General features: G+C 32.7%; 1 protein-coding gene across 5 annotated transcripts in view; it reads left to right on the forward strand.

Annotated features, from left to right (window-relative positions):
• LOC118198542 (uncharacterized) overlaps positions 1–16,541 on the forward strand; it is a 211,667-nt gene that overhangs the window by 151,490 nt on the left and 43,636 nt on the right. For all 5 annotated transcript variants that reach the window (XR_015040678.1, XM_085814991.1, XM_085814990.1 and 2 more), the window contains 3 exons: positions 1,671–1,896; positions 4,073–4,121; positions 10,213–10,787. Coding sequence is in view for 4 of the 5 variants with exons in the window: in XM_085814991.1 (XP_085671117.1) it covers positions 1,671–1,896; positions 4,073–4,121; positions 10,213–10,787 (850 nt within the window). In the remaining variant the exon portion in view is untranslated. The remainder of the gene's footprint in view (positions 1–1,670; positions 1,897–4,072; positions 4,122–10,212; positions 10,788–16,541) is intronic.

Here is a 16,541-nt window from a genome sequence, read left to right on the forward strand (position 1 = left end):
ATGTATCATATAATTTAGGATTTATTTTAGAGTTCTGCTAATATTTTGATCAGTCTGTTTTACAAATATTTATGTATATGGATTGTTGATAGTATTTGCCAGGGAATTAAAGTAATTTCTTTTACTATGCTTAGAGTTTTCACATTTGAAAACTAATTTTTATAGAGTGCTTTTGATAATTATGCACCTTCTTCAGTGATTATGCCTGGTTGATTTTATATTATAATTTTGAAGGAATTCATGAACTAAAACATTCTTATATTTTATAATCTTTAATGTCCAATTTGAATGTTAGTAATCTGATATTGTCGAAAGACTAAGAGAACATTTAAATTGTATATGATAAATAAGAGAAAAGTATCTAGTATTAAATGAAGCCCGGTGGCACAGTGGGCTAGCGCATCGCGAAGCAGCACCACAGGTCCGGGGTTCGATTAACGGGCTGGGCAAGATCGACTCAGCCTTTCATCCCTTGGGTCAAAAAATGAGTACCAAGTTCACTTGGGGACTAAACACCGGGGGTCCTATGACAAGTTGACCACTTGTTCAGGGCATATGCTTATGCATCCCTAGGCCCACGGTCAAGAAAGCACATTTTGGGCACTGCAGGCCTTGGCCCATTACAGCTGTTACGCCATTTAGTCTTAGTGTCTAGTATTAAATACCACTTCAAATCATATCTTCATCATCCACATAGTGGATTAAATTTCTGTGGATGAAAATAAAAATAGTGGATGATTACCATAAGTCTTGAGATTAGGTTTGTTGTCCCTTCGTATATATTATTATTTCAAATATTTTACTTTTTTGTGTTCTTAAATGATATTCAAAAGAAAGAAAAATTATGAAAACAAAATAAATATGTAATTATACAAGTGTGGCTTATGAATGCGATTTAAGCATATTTCTTTATGAGCAAAAACAAAAAGCCATGCCACTTTTGTTTTCATCATAACAGGTTAAATAAAAATATTATATATTTTTTGGTTTCACTGCTGATTACTTTCATCTTAGAGTCCCTTTAAATTTTTATTTTAATGTGAGTATTTTCCCTTTCTGTTCTAAAAGTAATAATTATTTACAATAAACATCTTTAGACAGCGTCATTTCCAGATTATTCCATGTCATATGATTTTTTCACAACACTAGTGACACTCTAAAAAAATGAAATTCGGACAGCCAATTATAATTTTAGAGTTCTATTGATTAGCCATTCAAATGATATTGAAATCACACATTCTGAATTAAAGTTTTGTCTTGAACACATCATATTTGCTTTTTGCTTCTCCTGCTAATAACATCTGTGTACTCTTCCTCTTTTCAATATTTTATATTTTATTCAGTATTTTATTTCACTTATATTTTTAAAAATGTAATGACATGGATTCAATTCTCTAAAAACAGGTTTTATGGTGCTCACATTATTTATGTTAGCTTATTGAAGTTCTTGGTCAACTAAATAAAAAGGAATGTATAATTCGGACAGGATTGTAAGCTTCTTCCTCTATGTATGCTTCAACATATGCAACATCAGTGACATTTCTAAATTCATTACACATACACCACATATATTGTATGAAATAAGAATTGTACTTTTTTAAAATTATAAAGACATTGTTTTAAATATATGCAAACTATACAGTATTTCATAATTTTATGTTTATTCTCAGCTATTCAGTTTAAAGTACATTTTCTGCAATCCACCACCTGAACTCTCGATGGTATTTTCATTTCATGCTGCAATTCAAAAAGCAAAAGCTAGTGTTGCTTATATCAAAGAAAAAGAGCAAGTGGAAAAGGCATATGAAGCAAATTGTTTAGAAATATCTGAAGATCAGTTTTTGATTAATTGTCAAGTATTTGTAGATAAGAGAACAGTGTTTAATAAAGTAGAAAGTAAGCATCATTTCTGAATTTCTCCTCTTTTTTATTTATAGATTTGTTGTTTTAATTTTAAGAAAATGGCATCTCTATCCCTTACCTCTTTATTTTTATTTTTATTTTTATTTTTTTATTTTATTTTATTTTATTTTTTATTTTTTATTTTATTTATTTATTTTTTTTTTTTTTTGTGTGTGTGTGTGTTTCTTGTTTGTAATGGTATATATTCATATAGTTAAAAATTGTTCTAATACAGCTTGTCAACTCTTTGCTTTTGGTGATAACATTTTATTACTATTTTACGGGATTTTTCATGTAAGTTTGTTATCTTTATTTCATAAATAAGTTGCAGGGATTTATATTTGTTTTAACTAACAATTTAAAGTTTGAGTTTAGACCTTTCGTGTAAAACTTCATTTCCCTAATTGTCAGTGCCAGAATAGTTAAATGTTGTAGCACACAGAAGGAAAAGCAAATTTTCTATTTTGAAGGAAGTAGTTAAATCCGAGTTTCGGTAGGAGAAAGAAAGAGTTAGGCTCTAGCTGCTGTCTCTGCCATAGGTATGTTTGCTTATTGCTGGTTCAAGGGGCTTAATTGCACTTATCTGCTGCCACTAGCTTCAAAGGTGGTTTAAGTTACGGGATCTCGCTTAGTCCTGTAGGCTAGTTTTATGACTTGTTAATATTTCAACTTTTAGTTTCAATTATCTGACTTTCAGTTACCACCCAAGCAGAGGTGAAGTTTGTTAGCGTCGAGTTGACACATTGTAAATTTTAATAAAGATTTAATAAAGGGTACTTTAATCCTTCTCCTGTGTAGTTTCCTGCTACTCCAGTATACAACAGAAATTCATTCAATGGACTCTACAAAGTATTTGATTTTCAGTACTACTACTAATAACAATAAGAATTCTGTAAAATATATGAAATAAATTAAATAAATAAAATTGATATTTTATACAGATATTAATGATGTTAATTTATTATATGGATATTAATGATGTTAATTTATTATACAGATATTAATGATTACGGTTGAAGTTAAGTATTATCAGTGATCAATTATAGTCAAAAGTCTTTAATCCGGACGCAAACTTTCTGCACATGCGTAAACACAGTAATGCGTTTACGCATGCACATAATACCTTTACGCATTTATGCATGTGTGTTTAATGTATAACGGACGGTATAAGCTAAGCCAAAATTATCTAATTATCTATTTCAGTTAATGTTGCAGATTGCGTTGTTGCTTAATCTTCGAATTGGACCCGGCTTATTATTTTTTGCAGAGTGTTAGAACAATTTTATACAAGTAAGCTTGAACTTCGATTATGTCAAAAAGAATTTCCGATTCTGGAGCTACCAAAGGATCAACAAAGCGAAAGCATGTGTCGATGTCCATCAAACAAAAAGTGGAATTGCTGAAAAAAAATGGATAAAGGCATATCCTTTGTTTCTCTAACCATTCCGAAATCTGTTTATCAAATTCACGCTGCTCTCCGGGGGGGGGGGGGTGACATCGCGGCGCACAATTATCTGGAAGTTGATCTGTCAGCACTATCCTTATCTTCAGATGTTTTTATTTTATTCGGCATATAATTCCTTACTAAATGTAGTATTTCATCTTGATGTACTCCGTCTTTGATATGATTTAAATCAAATTCCTCGTCATTATAAATATCACAAATACACATCAAATACTTTTCTGGTTGCAATTTTCTAATTTCGACTATGCTTTACGCATGCGCGCGTTGAAAGAAATGTTTAATAAAGTAAACAAATAAATATTAAGCTTTTTTTGTAAATTTTGATACCCTTTAGATCATATTGCTCTTTATTTCATAAATTATGGTTTCAGATTTTTAATTTTATAATTTCTGCATGACATCTTACCAGATTTAAACTGATGATCTATAATCCGGAAAAACCGATAATCCAGAATCGCCGAAGTTCCGACGAGTCCAGATTAAAGACTTTTGACTGTACTACATTTAAAATATGTCTGAGAGAATTTTGAAGGCCATTTTTCAGATCTGTCTTGCAGTCTGTTATTTTTGTATGTAGACTTTTATGAAGATATATTGTTAAGTTTTTTACTGTAGGTGTATTTTTTCATTCATGCTTTTAAAAAGTGCATGAGAATTTACATTTGAAAGCATTTAATTTACTGATTACTTTGTTTTTACATTTAGGAAAGTGGAATATTCTTCGTATATCTCATTTAATGAATGAAAATATAAAGTAAGTAAAGTAATATGTGTTTATCAATAAATCCAGGATTTTATTGTGCTTTGTATTACATTTTCTTCAACATTTTGTTTTTGTGAAGTGGCATATTTAGATGCAGACATTTTAAAAATTTGTATGCCAAACTAGAAGAGATTTTTTTATTATTATTCTTAGACCATTAATGTTTTTTAAAACTTTTTAATTTTTTCATAACATTTATGATTTAAATGATGCAAGCAAGGCAGGGATTTTATTACAATAGGAGAAAGGTAAAATTCGCAAAATTGACTATGCAATAAGTAGTCAAAATTTGCAAAACTTTGTCACCTGAGATTTACACTCACAATTGAAAAAAAAAAGGGGGGGGGCATAAAAATTATTCCACTGTGTTATTTTTAGATGGAGGTTACGATTCAAGTGGACACCGATTTTCTTTGTTAAGCAGGATATTTTCAAAAGAGAATTGTTTGGCACTAAAATTGTTTATTAGCATTGCCAGATGATTAGGAGTGATTTTATGGAACTTATGGAAACATCTTTTTTCTGGTATTACAGTCAGTAATCCAGACATCCATTATCCAGAATGATCTATAATCTAAACCTCAAAGCCACAAACTTTTTTTTTTTTGTATGCTTTATGTATGCGCATAAAGAATGCACATACATTACGCGCCCTATACTTCCACAGTCATAACACCTTGGTTCTGTACTCTTATTAGGTATAGCACATGCTTTATTGTGTGTGTTAGTACTTGAATAACCCTTATTCTTCGTATCTCGAATGCAGATTTTCTCATAAATTTTTAATTTCTCTTTGAACTCAGAAATAGTTTTATACCCATACAAAATAATTTTGTTACTACTCTGATCCAGTATCTGATTGATTACATAATCAAGAATGATGAATCATCAACAGAACCGCAACCAGCTATTTCACACATGGCAATGAAATATTCGGAAAGGAATTCACCAGGTTTTAAGCATCGTTTAAGTCAGGCATAGTCTAAATGAACCAGATTTTTTCTACTTATCACGATATTACTTGCGCAATCAGAACAGCTTGGCTTGATGATTTGTTTCTCTAACCATTCTGAAATCTGTTTATCAATTTAATGCTGCTCTGCCGGGGGGGGGGTGAACGTCGCGGCACACAATGAACTGGAAGTTGATCTGTCAGCACTATCCTCATCTTCAGAGCAGATGTTTTTATTGTATTCAGCTTATAATTCCTTACTAAATGTAGTATTTCATCTCGATGTACTCCGTCTTTGATATGATTTAAATAATTTCCTCATCATTATAAATATCACGAATACACATCAAATACTTTTCTGGTTGCAATTTCCTAATTTCGACTATGCATAATGTATGCTTTACGCATGTGCACGTTGAAAGAAATGTTTAATAAAATTAACAAATAAATATTAAGCTTTTTTTTTTTTTTTTTTTTTTTTTTGTAAAATTTGATACCCTTTAGATCATAATTGCTCTTTATTTCATAAATTACGGTTTCATATTTTTAATTGTATAATTTCTGCATGCCATCTTACCAGATTTAAATTGATGATGTATAATTCGGAAAAAACCTTAGTCCAGAATTGCCGAAGTCCCGAAGAGTCCAGATTACAGACTTTGTACTGTATTGAAATTTAATAAAATTTTGAGTAATAGAAAATTTCAGTCTTCTAGTTTGAAGTTTGAAATAGGACTGTGTTGCAGAATTTATATGGAATTTTTACAAACATTCTGATGGAAAGTGGCATGAAAGTTATTAAAATAGAAATTACATTCCTTTCGTTAAAATTTAAATGACTAATGCCGGAAAAAATTGCATAAGTGATGTTTTATGTTTAAAACGTCCTTATTCTTAATTAAATAGTTGAAAAAGAACAGCAAAAAATACACTAAAAGAGTAGCATCAATGAAACAATCAAGTACGATCAGTGGAATGTCTGTGCTTAATGATTCAGATCCAATTTCTGAATGTTTGGTTCAATATTTTTAAAGAGATGATGGTGCAAGCCCCCTCTTTCTACGATTTAGCGTCAACTTCTCGTTTTTGTAATTAGATCAGTCACAGCACTGATTCCTCGCTTGACAAGGTAGAAGGAAGAAAAAGGAATTAAAAAGTTTTTGACGATAGTCCACAATTCTGAGTAGAGACGACTGATGTTACTTTGAAGCCACAATTTTGTGAGACAATCATCATTCTAGAAGCTGGCTGTCATTAGTTGAAAATTCGATCAGTTCCTCCTGAAGCTGAACCTCTGCTGTCTCAGTATTCATAAAAGGATTCATGACCCACTGAGGGACTTTTAGGGACAAAATATCCCCAAACCACTCAGAAAAGTCCTTGTGCAAAGACTAAATGACATGTGTTGCATTAACCTGGATTCACTGCTCTTATGCAGTTCAGACAAGATTGGAAACTGGCTGAACTTGTTGCGACCTAAATTCTGCTTCCACAAAGTGAATTTTTTTAGGAAGCAGAAATAAGAGATTTTGTTGTAAACCAAATTGAGCTCTTCGCATTGAAGCTGCTAATTAATTCCAATGAATTTTGTGAATAAATCAATTATATAAGCAACATCAATCTTAAATTGTAGCAATTTGTTTTTCAGAGCTACATTTTGCTCTTTGAGGAACTCGATTACAGAATCGAAAAGATTCCAGAACAAATTAAGGCAGTGTAAAAGCAACTGAGTTCATCATTGTTGCCCTTATACAGCTGCCTGAATAATTGATCATTGAGAACATTGCTGAGAATTTTATTCTCAGTAGAGATGGCATATTGTAAAGACTGATGCAAATGTTTGCTGAGGTTTTTTGCAACTAATTACTGTCTATGAATCATGCAGTAAAGAGCTAAAATGCTCAGTACCTCTTTCTTTAAAAGGGTGATGAACTCATGATGATGACCCACCATTGCAGGTGTTGTGATATGTGATGGTTCCACCTTTGAATTCAGTTTTCGCATGTGTGCGCATAATGGAGTAAACTGATTCACCGCACACTCGAAGAATTATGATGTAATCTATGTTCTTTTTGTTAGTTTTGTGTATGAATTTCTTAGAAAATGGATGTCTAGTTCTGATATTTGTTATAACGTTTTGTAAAACTTGTGCACAGATTAAATATAATTCCAAAAGCTGATCCTGAACTGATGTTTACATTGTATGAATAGTTTCCTTGAATACTTTGGATAATCCGGAAAGAAACAACAGCCGTATCCCAATGATTCAGGTAAGTACTGTTTTACTTACCTCATGTTTGAATACTTTCACCACAGAGAAAGTATATTAATATTGCCTTGGGACACAATAGCAGGATCTCCATTAGTGGCAATAGATATAGCGTTCGCAAGAGGAATTTTTTTCTTATTAAAATAATCTTTGAAAGTATTAAAAACAGATTCACCTTTGGTAGCAATCAAATGCTTTGCAAAAAGCATCTCTTGAATAATTTTTCCCTCCTTCGCAAACCAGATATACACTAAGAGTAAAGCCTCATTAGTACTTGGCAAGATTGATTCATCAGCCTGAAGAGAAAATTCGGTGAGTATCAAGCGTTTGCATAACACAGCTTTGCTATTTTCCACCTTGCCATCAAATCATCGTCGCACTGTATTATTGCTTAATAGGACATTTTTCATAACATCTGATGTGGCTGGATGGTGTAAAACTGTTTCTTAAATTTCCTTGACAGCAGGCAGTATCAACTCTTTGCCCATGGTATAAGCTTTTTCTGATTTAGCTATTAATTTTGATATAAGAGGCCATTGTTGCACTTTTTTTTATGAGGTTGCTAGTTACTCTGAGACAAACAGTGCCTTCAGAAACTTAGTTCAGGAAAAACGACAAATCTTTAATTTGTTTGTCAGTATGAATTTCACCATTCTTAGAATTGCATGAGGAGAGCCATTGCATAAGTTCATTTTATTGCTGGTACAAATGGCATAAATCGGATAATCGATTTAATAAATTTTTTGGGGAGTTTCGAAATTAAGTTCGAATGCGAAGAGATGCTCATCACCCCCTATCACCCAAAACATGCTCGCCATCCCCCTGCTGCACAAAATAAGTTACTCACCCCTCAGTGTCCCTCCACTGCCCCCTGTTGAGAACCAGTGTATTGCAATATGCGAGTACAAATCACACACACAAAAGTGAAAGCAAGAATAGAGATGTACAATTCAAGCAAAAGCCATACATCAACTGGTAATTTCTTGCTAAATATTTCATTCTGTAATTTGCAATAATTACAGTGGGTAAAAAAAGTATTGGTAATTGCCTATAATTGATCATATTTCCTAACAAAGGAAATGCTTGACAATTTTATCTGGACATAACGAACACAGGAGGTAATAAAAACACAAATGTAATGAAACTTTTAATTTAATATGCCTTTTACACAAAATATACAACAAAAACGTAAATTTGCATGTCAAAAAAGTATTGGTAATTTAAATTTTGTTTTGTTGAGGTCACTGTTGTCATTTTTTTGTTGAGGTTTGTTTTGTTGAGGTGTTTAGACTGATAAAAAAAACCCTGTTTATATAGAGTCTGCAATGCTAATTAAAACTTTTTAAATGTTATTTTGCTAATACTGTGATAAACTGGCTTCGAAGTCGAAGGAATTGGATGTTAATGCTAAAAACATGATTATTCAGCTCAGAATGGAGGGTTTAACTTATCATGCTATAGGATTACAACTGAACATAAATTTATTTACTGTTAGAAATGTTGTAAAAAAGTTCAAAGAGACAGGATCGACGGAAAATAAGATTAGAAGTGGACGGTCTCGAATATTTTCTGCCAAAAAAAAAAAAAAAAAATGGGGCACTATCAAAGAGGTTAAGGAAACCCTTAAAATAAGTGCATCCCAGTTAACCAAAAATATTGCTAATACTTTGCATAAAACTTTTAGTGTACAGACTAAATGGAATGTTTGACATAGAGGAAGTTATTATGGAAGGACAGCTAGAAAGAAAACTTTCATTTCAGAAATAAACAGGAGAAAGAGATTGGGTTTTGTAAAATCTCATGTTAATTTATCAGACAAATTTTGGAACACAGTTATTTTGTCCGACGAATCAAAATTTAACATTTTCGAATGTGATGGAGAAAGCTTAACACCAAACTGGAAAAACAGCATTTAACACCAACTGGAAAACATGTTTTAGGGAGCATCGTACAGCCCCACCCCACACCCCCCAAACAGAGTTGGTAACCTGTGCTTTATTTATGGTATTATGACAGTACATATGTACATTGACATATTGTGCCATAACATGACATTCAATGCCCAAAAACTTGGCTTAGAAACATCATTTGTGTTTCAACAGGACAATGACACCAAGTTTATAGTGAACTTCACCTGGCAATAGTTACTCTATAACGCTCCTCGCCAGTTAAAGACACTGTTTCAGTAGCCTGACATAAATTCAATTGAAAATTTATGGCACAAATTAGACGTAGAAATCAGGAAACATAAAATTTCGTGCGAAGATGAACTTAAGCGTATACTCCTGCAAGTATGGCACAAAATTCCCAGCAGGACTTTGGTTTTTCCCAACAGGACTTTTTCAACAACCAAGACTTTGGTTTTCTCTATGAGAAATAGATTACAAGCTGTTATAAATGCAAAAGGTATGAGTACAAAGTATTAAATTCTGTTCCCACATTTTACTGTATGATTTTGCTAATACTTTTTTTGACATGCAAGTTTATGTTTTTGGTGTATATTTTATGTAAAAGGCATATTAAAATGAAAGTTTCATTAGATTTGTGTCTTTATTGCCTCTTGTGTTCATTATATGCAGTTAAAATTGTCAAGGATTTCCTTAGTTACCTAGATTGATCAATTATAAGCAACTGCCAATACTTTGTTTACCCACTGTATAAAATCCAGGGTGAAATAATATGAACATTTGAGTCTTTTCTAGTGTGATAATTTTTGTAATTGTTATATCATTTCTTTCCAATATGTGTATTTTAATTTATTATCTGTTTATTTATGGTCAGCATTTAAAGAATATTATTTTTTTCCTTTCTTGTTTGTATATATTAAAGTATAACTCATATGTAAATTCTTTTTCTTCTAGATGCCACCACAGTAAAATTAGTAATCTGAATAACTGCAAGAATAAATCAAGTAAACATACAGATTCTTCTAGGAATTCATTTAGAAAATGCCATTCATTATGTGATTTGGCATTTAAAGAAGATGGATCTCAAGGTTTTAGTGGCAAACTTTTGAGTTGTATTGGCCTTCTGTTTAGCTCATGTGGCTATATAAATAATACTGAATCAAATATTTTAGATTTGAAAATATTTACAAATGACAACTGTAGTCTGTGTTCTGAAGATTTCAGTAAACAGTTGAAACTCAAATCATATGCTCATGTTATCCCGTCTAAAGAATTTGGACCTGAAAATCAGTTTTACTGCACATATATTGATTTAACTTTTGTCTATGGGCCAAAAGGTAGTTCTGGAAAATATATGTCACGTAATTTCAGTAGAATCTCTTCTGATTTTTTTAATACAAAGCACTTATCTCCGATATCTCTGAATTGTGAAGATGAAAGAAATTGTTTTATTTCTAATAATGATATTTTTCATACCAAGCTTGCAAAATCAGCTCGTTCTTTTGCAAATGAAGATGCAGTTGAGAAAGGTAATTTTCATTTTTATATTGAAATAAAAAAATGATGGTAAATGCTTAATATCAGTCTGTTAGTTATAAAATTTGCTAATTTATATTAAAGTGGAGTTATATATATGAAACAAAAAGTAAAATGTTCTTAAATATTGATAAAAATTAAATATCAGTTAGAATTTTTTACATAATTTATACAGCTTTATCATTAAGATTAGAGTTATTTACAAATGTTTATTTTATTTTAAACTTCTATTTTTCTGTCTTTTATATACTATACTTCTTACTGTTACTTACTTCTATATCTGCTGTTTATTCTTATTAGCTTTTTTAAATAGCAAAATGCTTTTGTCAATGGCAGTGCCAGCTTCTATGATGAGAACATGTGCCATATATGTATATGCCCTAAAATTTTAAAATCAACTCATATCCTCTTTACTTGTGTCTGCACTCATAATGCGTCTTTCCATATCTCACAAAAGGGCAGCAAGTATTGCTAATAAAGATCTCCAAAATATAATGTGTCTACTCAAATCAGCTAAGCCATATGGATTGTTAAAATATTGTATCTAAGACTTGTCTATTATAATGTGCATTTAACTAGGTAACAAACCAAAAATTCTTTTGGCTTCTCTTAATTTTTGAATACATAATACTAGAATATACAATGAGGAAATAATTTTCTGTGTTATTTTGTATTTTCTGTTGTTAGTCTTTGCAAAAGATATTGGAGAGATAGTACATATTTGTATCAGAAGGATTTTAATCAGTGGCATAGTTGGGAACATGTCCCCCACCCCCACCCCCGTGCCATCAGCTGTAGCATTTTCCTCATTAGCCTCTTGCAAACTCATGATTTTTCTTTTATCCAGAATAGAAGCTTCAAAATCATTGGACAGTTCATCTTGCTCAGCTCCAAAATTAGCTGCCACCTGATTGCCAATAGTAGTGGAATCAGGTGTATCTGTTCTGCTGTTGGAATGAGCTGAAGATGACATGCCAGTACCTTCTTGAATTTGCTCCACTCCCAGTTTCTTTAATAATTCTTGCCTTTGTAGTCTACATCTTCGAATAACAATTTCTTCATCATCTTCTTCCCCCTCTCCTTCTTCGAGATCAAGAATTTGATAATCTGATGAATCTTCATGCTGTACTTTTTGTTCTTCAGGTAAACTACCCCTGAATTTATCTTTCTCACTTGACCTATGTTTTTGATCTTGACCAGAAGTGCCATTTGACCAAGATTTTCAATGGGCACTTCATCTCGAAGCATTTGTAAATCTCATATTATCATGAGACCGTTTTTTATCTCTATAAGATTTAGGGCTATGTGATCTTTAGTTCCTTTCAGGGTTTTGTGTTCTGCTCCCACTCTGTCGATGACTATTAGTTTGATCACTTGGATACCTTCTAGGTGAAACTGCACAACCCATAGATCTTCTATGCGAGGCCCTGGAGTCTGATATATATCGTTTAGATTACTTATGTAAGTCCCTGGAATCTGATGCATAATGGTCAAAAGATCCATGTGAACTCCTGGAATTTGATACATAATGATCATGTGATCTACATGAGGTCCGAAAATCTGAGACATAGTGTTCTAGTGTCCAGAAGGTTTATGTTGCATCGGACTATGAGATCTGAGAGGACTTCTCATTCACAGTTTTTCAGTCTCTAGGATATGAAGTTCTGGGTGAAGGAATATGACGAGAATGTTATCTTGATGTAGAAACCCAGTACTATTCTTTATAGCATGGTGATGGCAGTTTTCTCATTTCTGATCTATGGACAAAAGAGCAAATTCTTATGCCTGTGTGATGAAAAAGTTCATTCCTTGGAGGAGAATGAGGCCTATGAGATTTTTGAGATTTTTCATGGTTTTTGTTTTAATTCCGTATAATCCTTTTCCCTTTTGTGAGTTGAAATTTTTTCTATACTGTGATCATGTAAAGTAGCACTATGCTTTGATATATTACTTGCATGCTTCCCATCATGATGTTCTCTCAAGCTTTTAGAATTTTTATGGTTACTTTTTACTTTTAATTCACCTCTGTCATTTTTTTTATCATGTTTATGGTGACTTGATATTTCTTTACCTGGAACATCTTTTGTATTTGACAAAACAATTCTACTGGTAGCAGATTCAGAATCATGTCTTTCTACTGTATTTTAAATATGAAGAATACTGTTTTCATCTGAAGTATCATATTCAACAAGAACAATAGAAGCTTGCTGCTGAAAAAATGTGTCAACTTTAGCGAAATTAAAGACTTTTGTTTCTTGAATTCCTCCAAGATAATGCCATTTACTTCTTTTTCTGTATATCCCCACTATTATCTCATACTTTTCTTTATTAGATTCAGATTCGCTAGTCAAAATAATTTTACCGTTTGGTAGCATGGCATCAGACCTCCCCTCCCCCTCAGTTTCCAGTCATAGAACTCTGAAATATCTGAAGTGACTTATTTCTATTTCCCGTCGATAGCTGTATATCGTAATAAAATAACTCCACACACATTCCACAATTTAAATACATTTATTTTCCATAGCGACACTCAGGCGCTAGATTCCACCTTACCGCGTAACATATAAATCGCAACTTACAATGTACCATAAATCAAGTTTCTCACAGAATACATTTCGACGCCAATTCCGGCGGCGCATTCGCCATGAGCCAACATTCCGCTCTGTCGCCAAGCATTTCTCAGCTGATACAAAACACTCCCGGCGTTGAAATTAACAATTTCAAAACTATTATGTAAATAAATGTAAATATAAAGGCACTACAATAAATTACTTCACAATAACAAATCACAATATTGAAAAATATACATTCAAATTATTACAACAAATACCAGTTTATAATAGAAATAAACCATCATTCTACAGGAAGTATACATATATCTCGAACATTTCGTTTCAGCAAATGCTGATTAGGCAATCTTACAGTTACTACTCTTATTTTGTTATCCCTACCATGAAAAACCTCAGCTATTCTCCCCACTAACCATTTGGTTGAAGGCAAATTTTCATCTTTTATTAAACTAAGAGTTCCCAACTGAACGTCATCCTTTAAAATTTTCCACTTGTGACGTTCTTGTAAATTATTCAGATAATCACGTTTCCATAATTTCTAAATTTTTTGTGTATACTTAGTGATTCTTTGCCATTTAGAAAGTCTGTTCTCATTTATGTTGGATAAATCTGGCTCAGCTAGAGTTGTGATAGGTCTACCACCCAAAAAGTGACCTGGGGTCAAAGTTTCAAAATTATTGTAATCAGCTGAAATTGGAGTAAGAGGTCTTGAGTTCAATACTCCTTTAATTTCAGTTAAAAATTCTTCTAAAGTTAAACACTGATTACCAATAACTCTCTTCAAATGACTCTTAAATGATTTAACCCCTGCCTCCCAAATTCCGCCGAAATTTGGCGACTTTGGAGGAATAAATTTCCACTCTATACCTTCAGTGGTATAAAAACTCGCTAAATTCTCATCTGGACACTCAACCAATTTTTGCAATTTTTTTAGTTCTACACTAGTACCAATAAAGGTTTTAGAATTATCACTCATTATTCTAGTACATTTTCCCCTTCTAGAGAAAAAACGTTTTAAGCTCGAAATAAAAGATTGGCTAGTTTGGTCTGTCAAAAGTCTAAGTGTATGGCTTTTGTACTCATACATATATATACTACGACATAAATTTTGTTCAAAACTCCCTTACGTTGATTCTTAAACTTTAATGCAAACGGGCCGCAGAAATCAACACCAGTTATGTTAAATGGGTATGATGGTGTGACACGCTCTTTGGGCAACTCAGCCATTATTTGTTGAACTGTGATGGGTTTGTTCTTAAAACATGTTACACATCTGTAGATGATCTTTCTACAATTATTTCTGCCATTGAGTGGCCAGAACCTTTGTCTTACTTGATGTAACAGTGATTGTGATCCTAAATGAAAAATGCTCTAATATAATAGTAGTTAAACGATGTTTACTAGGTAAAACTATAGGGTGTTTACTATTAGTGGGTAGGTCCGAATAGGACAATCGTCCGCCCACTCTAATTAGCCCCATGTTATCAAGAAACACATTCAGTGATGCTAATTTACTTTTGAGGTTTACACACTTACCTCTTTTTAATTGATTTATTTCGTCTTTAAACTCACTTTTTTGGGCCTCTAATAAAATATACACCTCAGCATCCTTTATCTCTTCTAAAGTAAGTACTCCATATCTCCTTACCTGAGGGTTCTTAAGATTATGGATAAACCTGAAAATGAAACTTACAATATGAATAAGTTTATTATAATTAGAAGTCAAATTAAGAATATCATTAAAGAGGTTTGGTTCATTACATGCAATTAAAACTAAGTTAGAATCGTTATGCAGTTCATTGTCCTTTTTAAGTTCATTTGGAAACACTTCTTCAACTACCCCAAATGATAAGTCGTGATGAGGAATCTCTGAGCATGTTAAAAAGTCACAGCATGACCACCATTTGGAACAGTTCACAAGAAAGTCAATTTGAACACCATGCGTCATAACATCTGCTGGGTTCTCTTTTGTTGGACAATAGAACCACTCTGTCGGCTGTGTTAACTTCCTAATCTCGTTAACTCTGTTGGCGATGAAAGATTTCCATTTGGTACTGGTACCTTTAATCCAGCATAACACTATTTTGGCATCAGTCCAATAAAATATTCTCGAGGATTTCTTTTGATCGAGCAATTTTTTGACTCCAGAACCTAAACGGGCTGCTGGTAAAGCACCAAGTAATTCAAGACGAGGTAACGTAATTCTTTTCACAGGTGCAACACAACATTTTGATGCGACAAAACTCGCAGAAATTTCTTCTTGCTTACGCAGTTTTACGTAGACAACAGTACCGTACGCCCTCTGACTGGCATCTGAAAAGCAATGGATCTCTATGGAATCGGCTTCGGGATTCAAAATGAATCTTGGAACTGCAATTTTACTTAGATGATGACACTCACAGCACCACTTTGCCCACTCTTGACAGATATCTGTAGGTAGTTCATCATCCCATGTCAATTTTCGAACCCAAAGTTCTTGTAGCAAGAATTTAAGTCTAACAGTAAATGGAGTTATTAACCCAAAGGAATCAAAAATCTTCCCGGCAGTTTTCAAGATGAACCGTTTCGTATTACGCTTATTCTTAAGGAATTCCATCAAACTGTCTGTCTCTATACTCAGACTGTCTTCATTAGTATCCCAAGATATTCCCAGGATCTTAAGTGTCTCGTTTGATTCATTGATTTTATGTGGATGGATCTCGAAATCTTCCTTTTCCCATTTTCTCATCAGCTCAGGATCATTGGATACCCATTTACGCAAGTTCATATTTGTTGCACTCATAATTTGTTTAGCTTTTCGCGATAAGCTTAGAGCCTCATCTACACTGTCCTGTCCAGTAATAAAATCATCAACATAAACACAAGAATTCAATATTTCAAATACATCTGGCTGCTCATCTTGATATTTTCTAATGTGTTCTTTAATTGTTGCAGCCAGCAAAAACGGACTTGACTTAATCCCAAAATTTACGCGCTTGAATCTATATGTCGCTAGTTTTAGATCATTTAATTGTGTATTTTCTATAAACAGGAATCGCACTGCGTCTTGATCCTTTTCTGCCAAAGCAATCTGCAAAAATGCTTTTTCTACATCCGCTGAAATTGCAAACTTATTTAATCGGAAATTAATTAGCAGATGGAACATATTAGGATTTAAATTTGTCCCTGTCCATAGAC

This window comes from Stegodyphus dumicola, chromosome 4 (assembly GCF_044657685.1).
Source record: "Stegodyphus dumicola isolate Sdum_Otavi_A_Nest chromosome 4, ASM4465768v1".
In the NCBI taxonomy this organism is placed as follows: Eukaryota; Metazoa; Arthropoda; class Arachnida; order Araneae; family Eresidae; genus Stegodyphus; species Stegodyphus dumicola.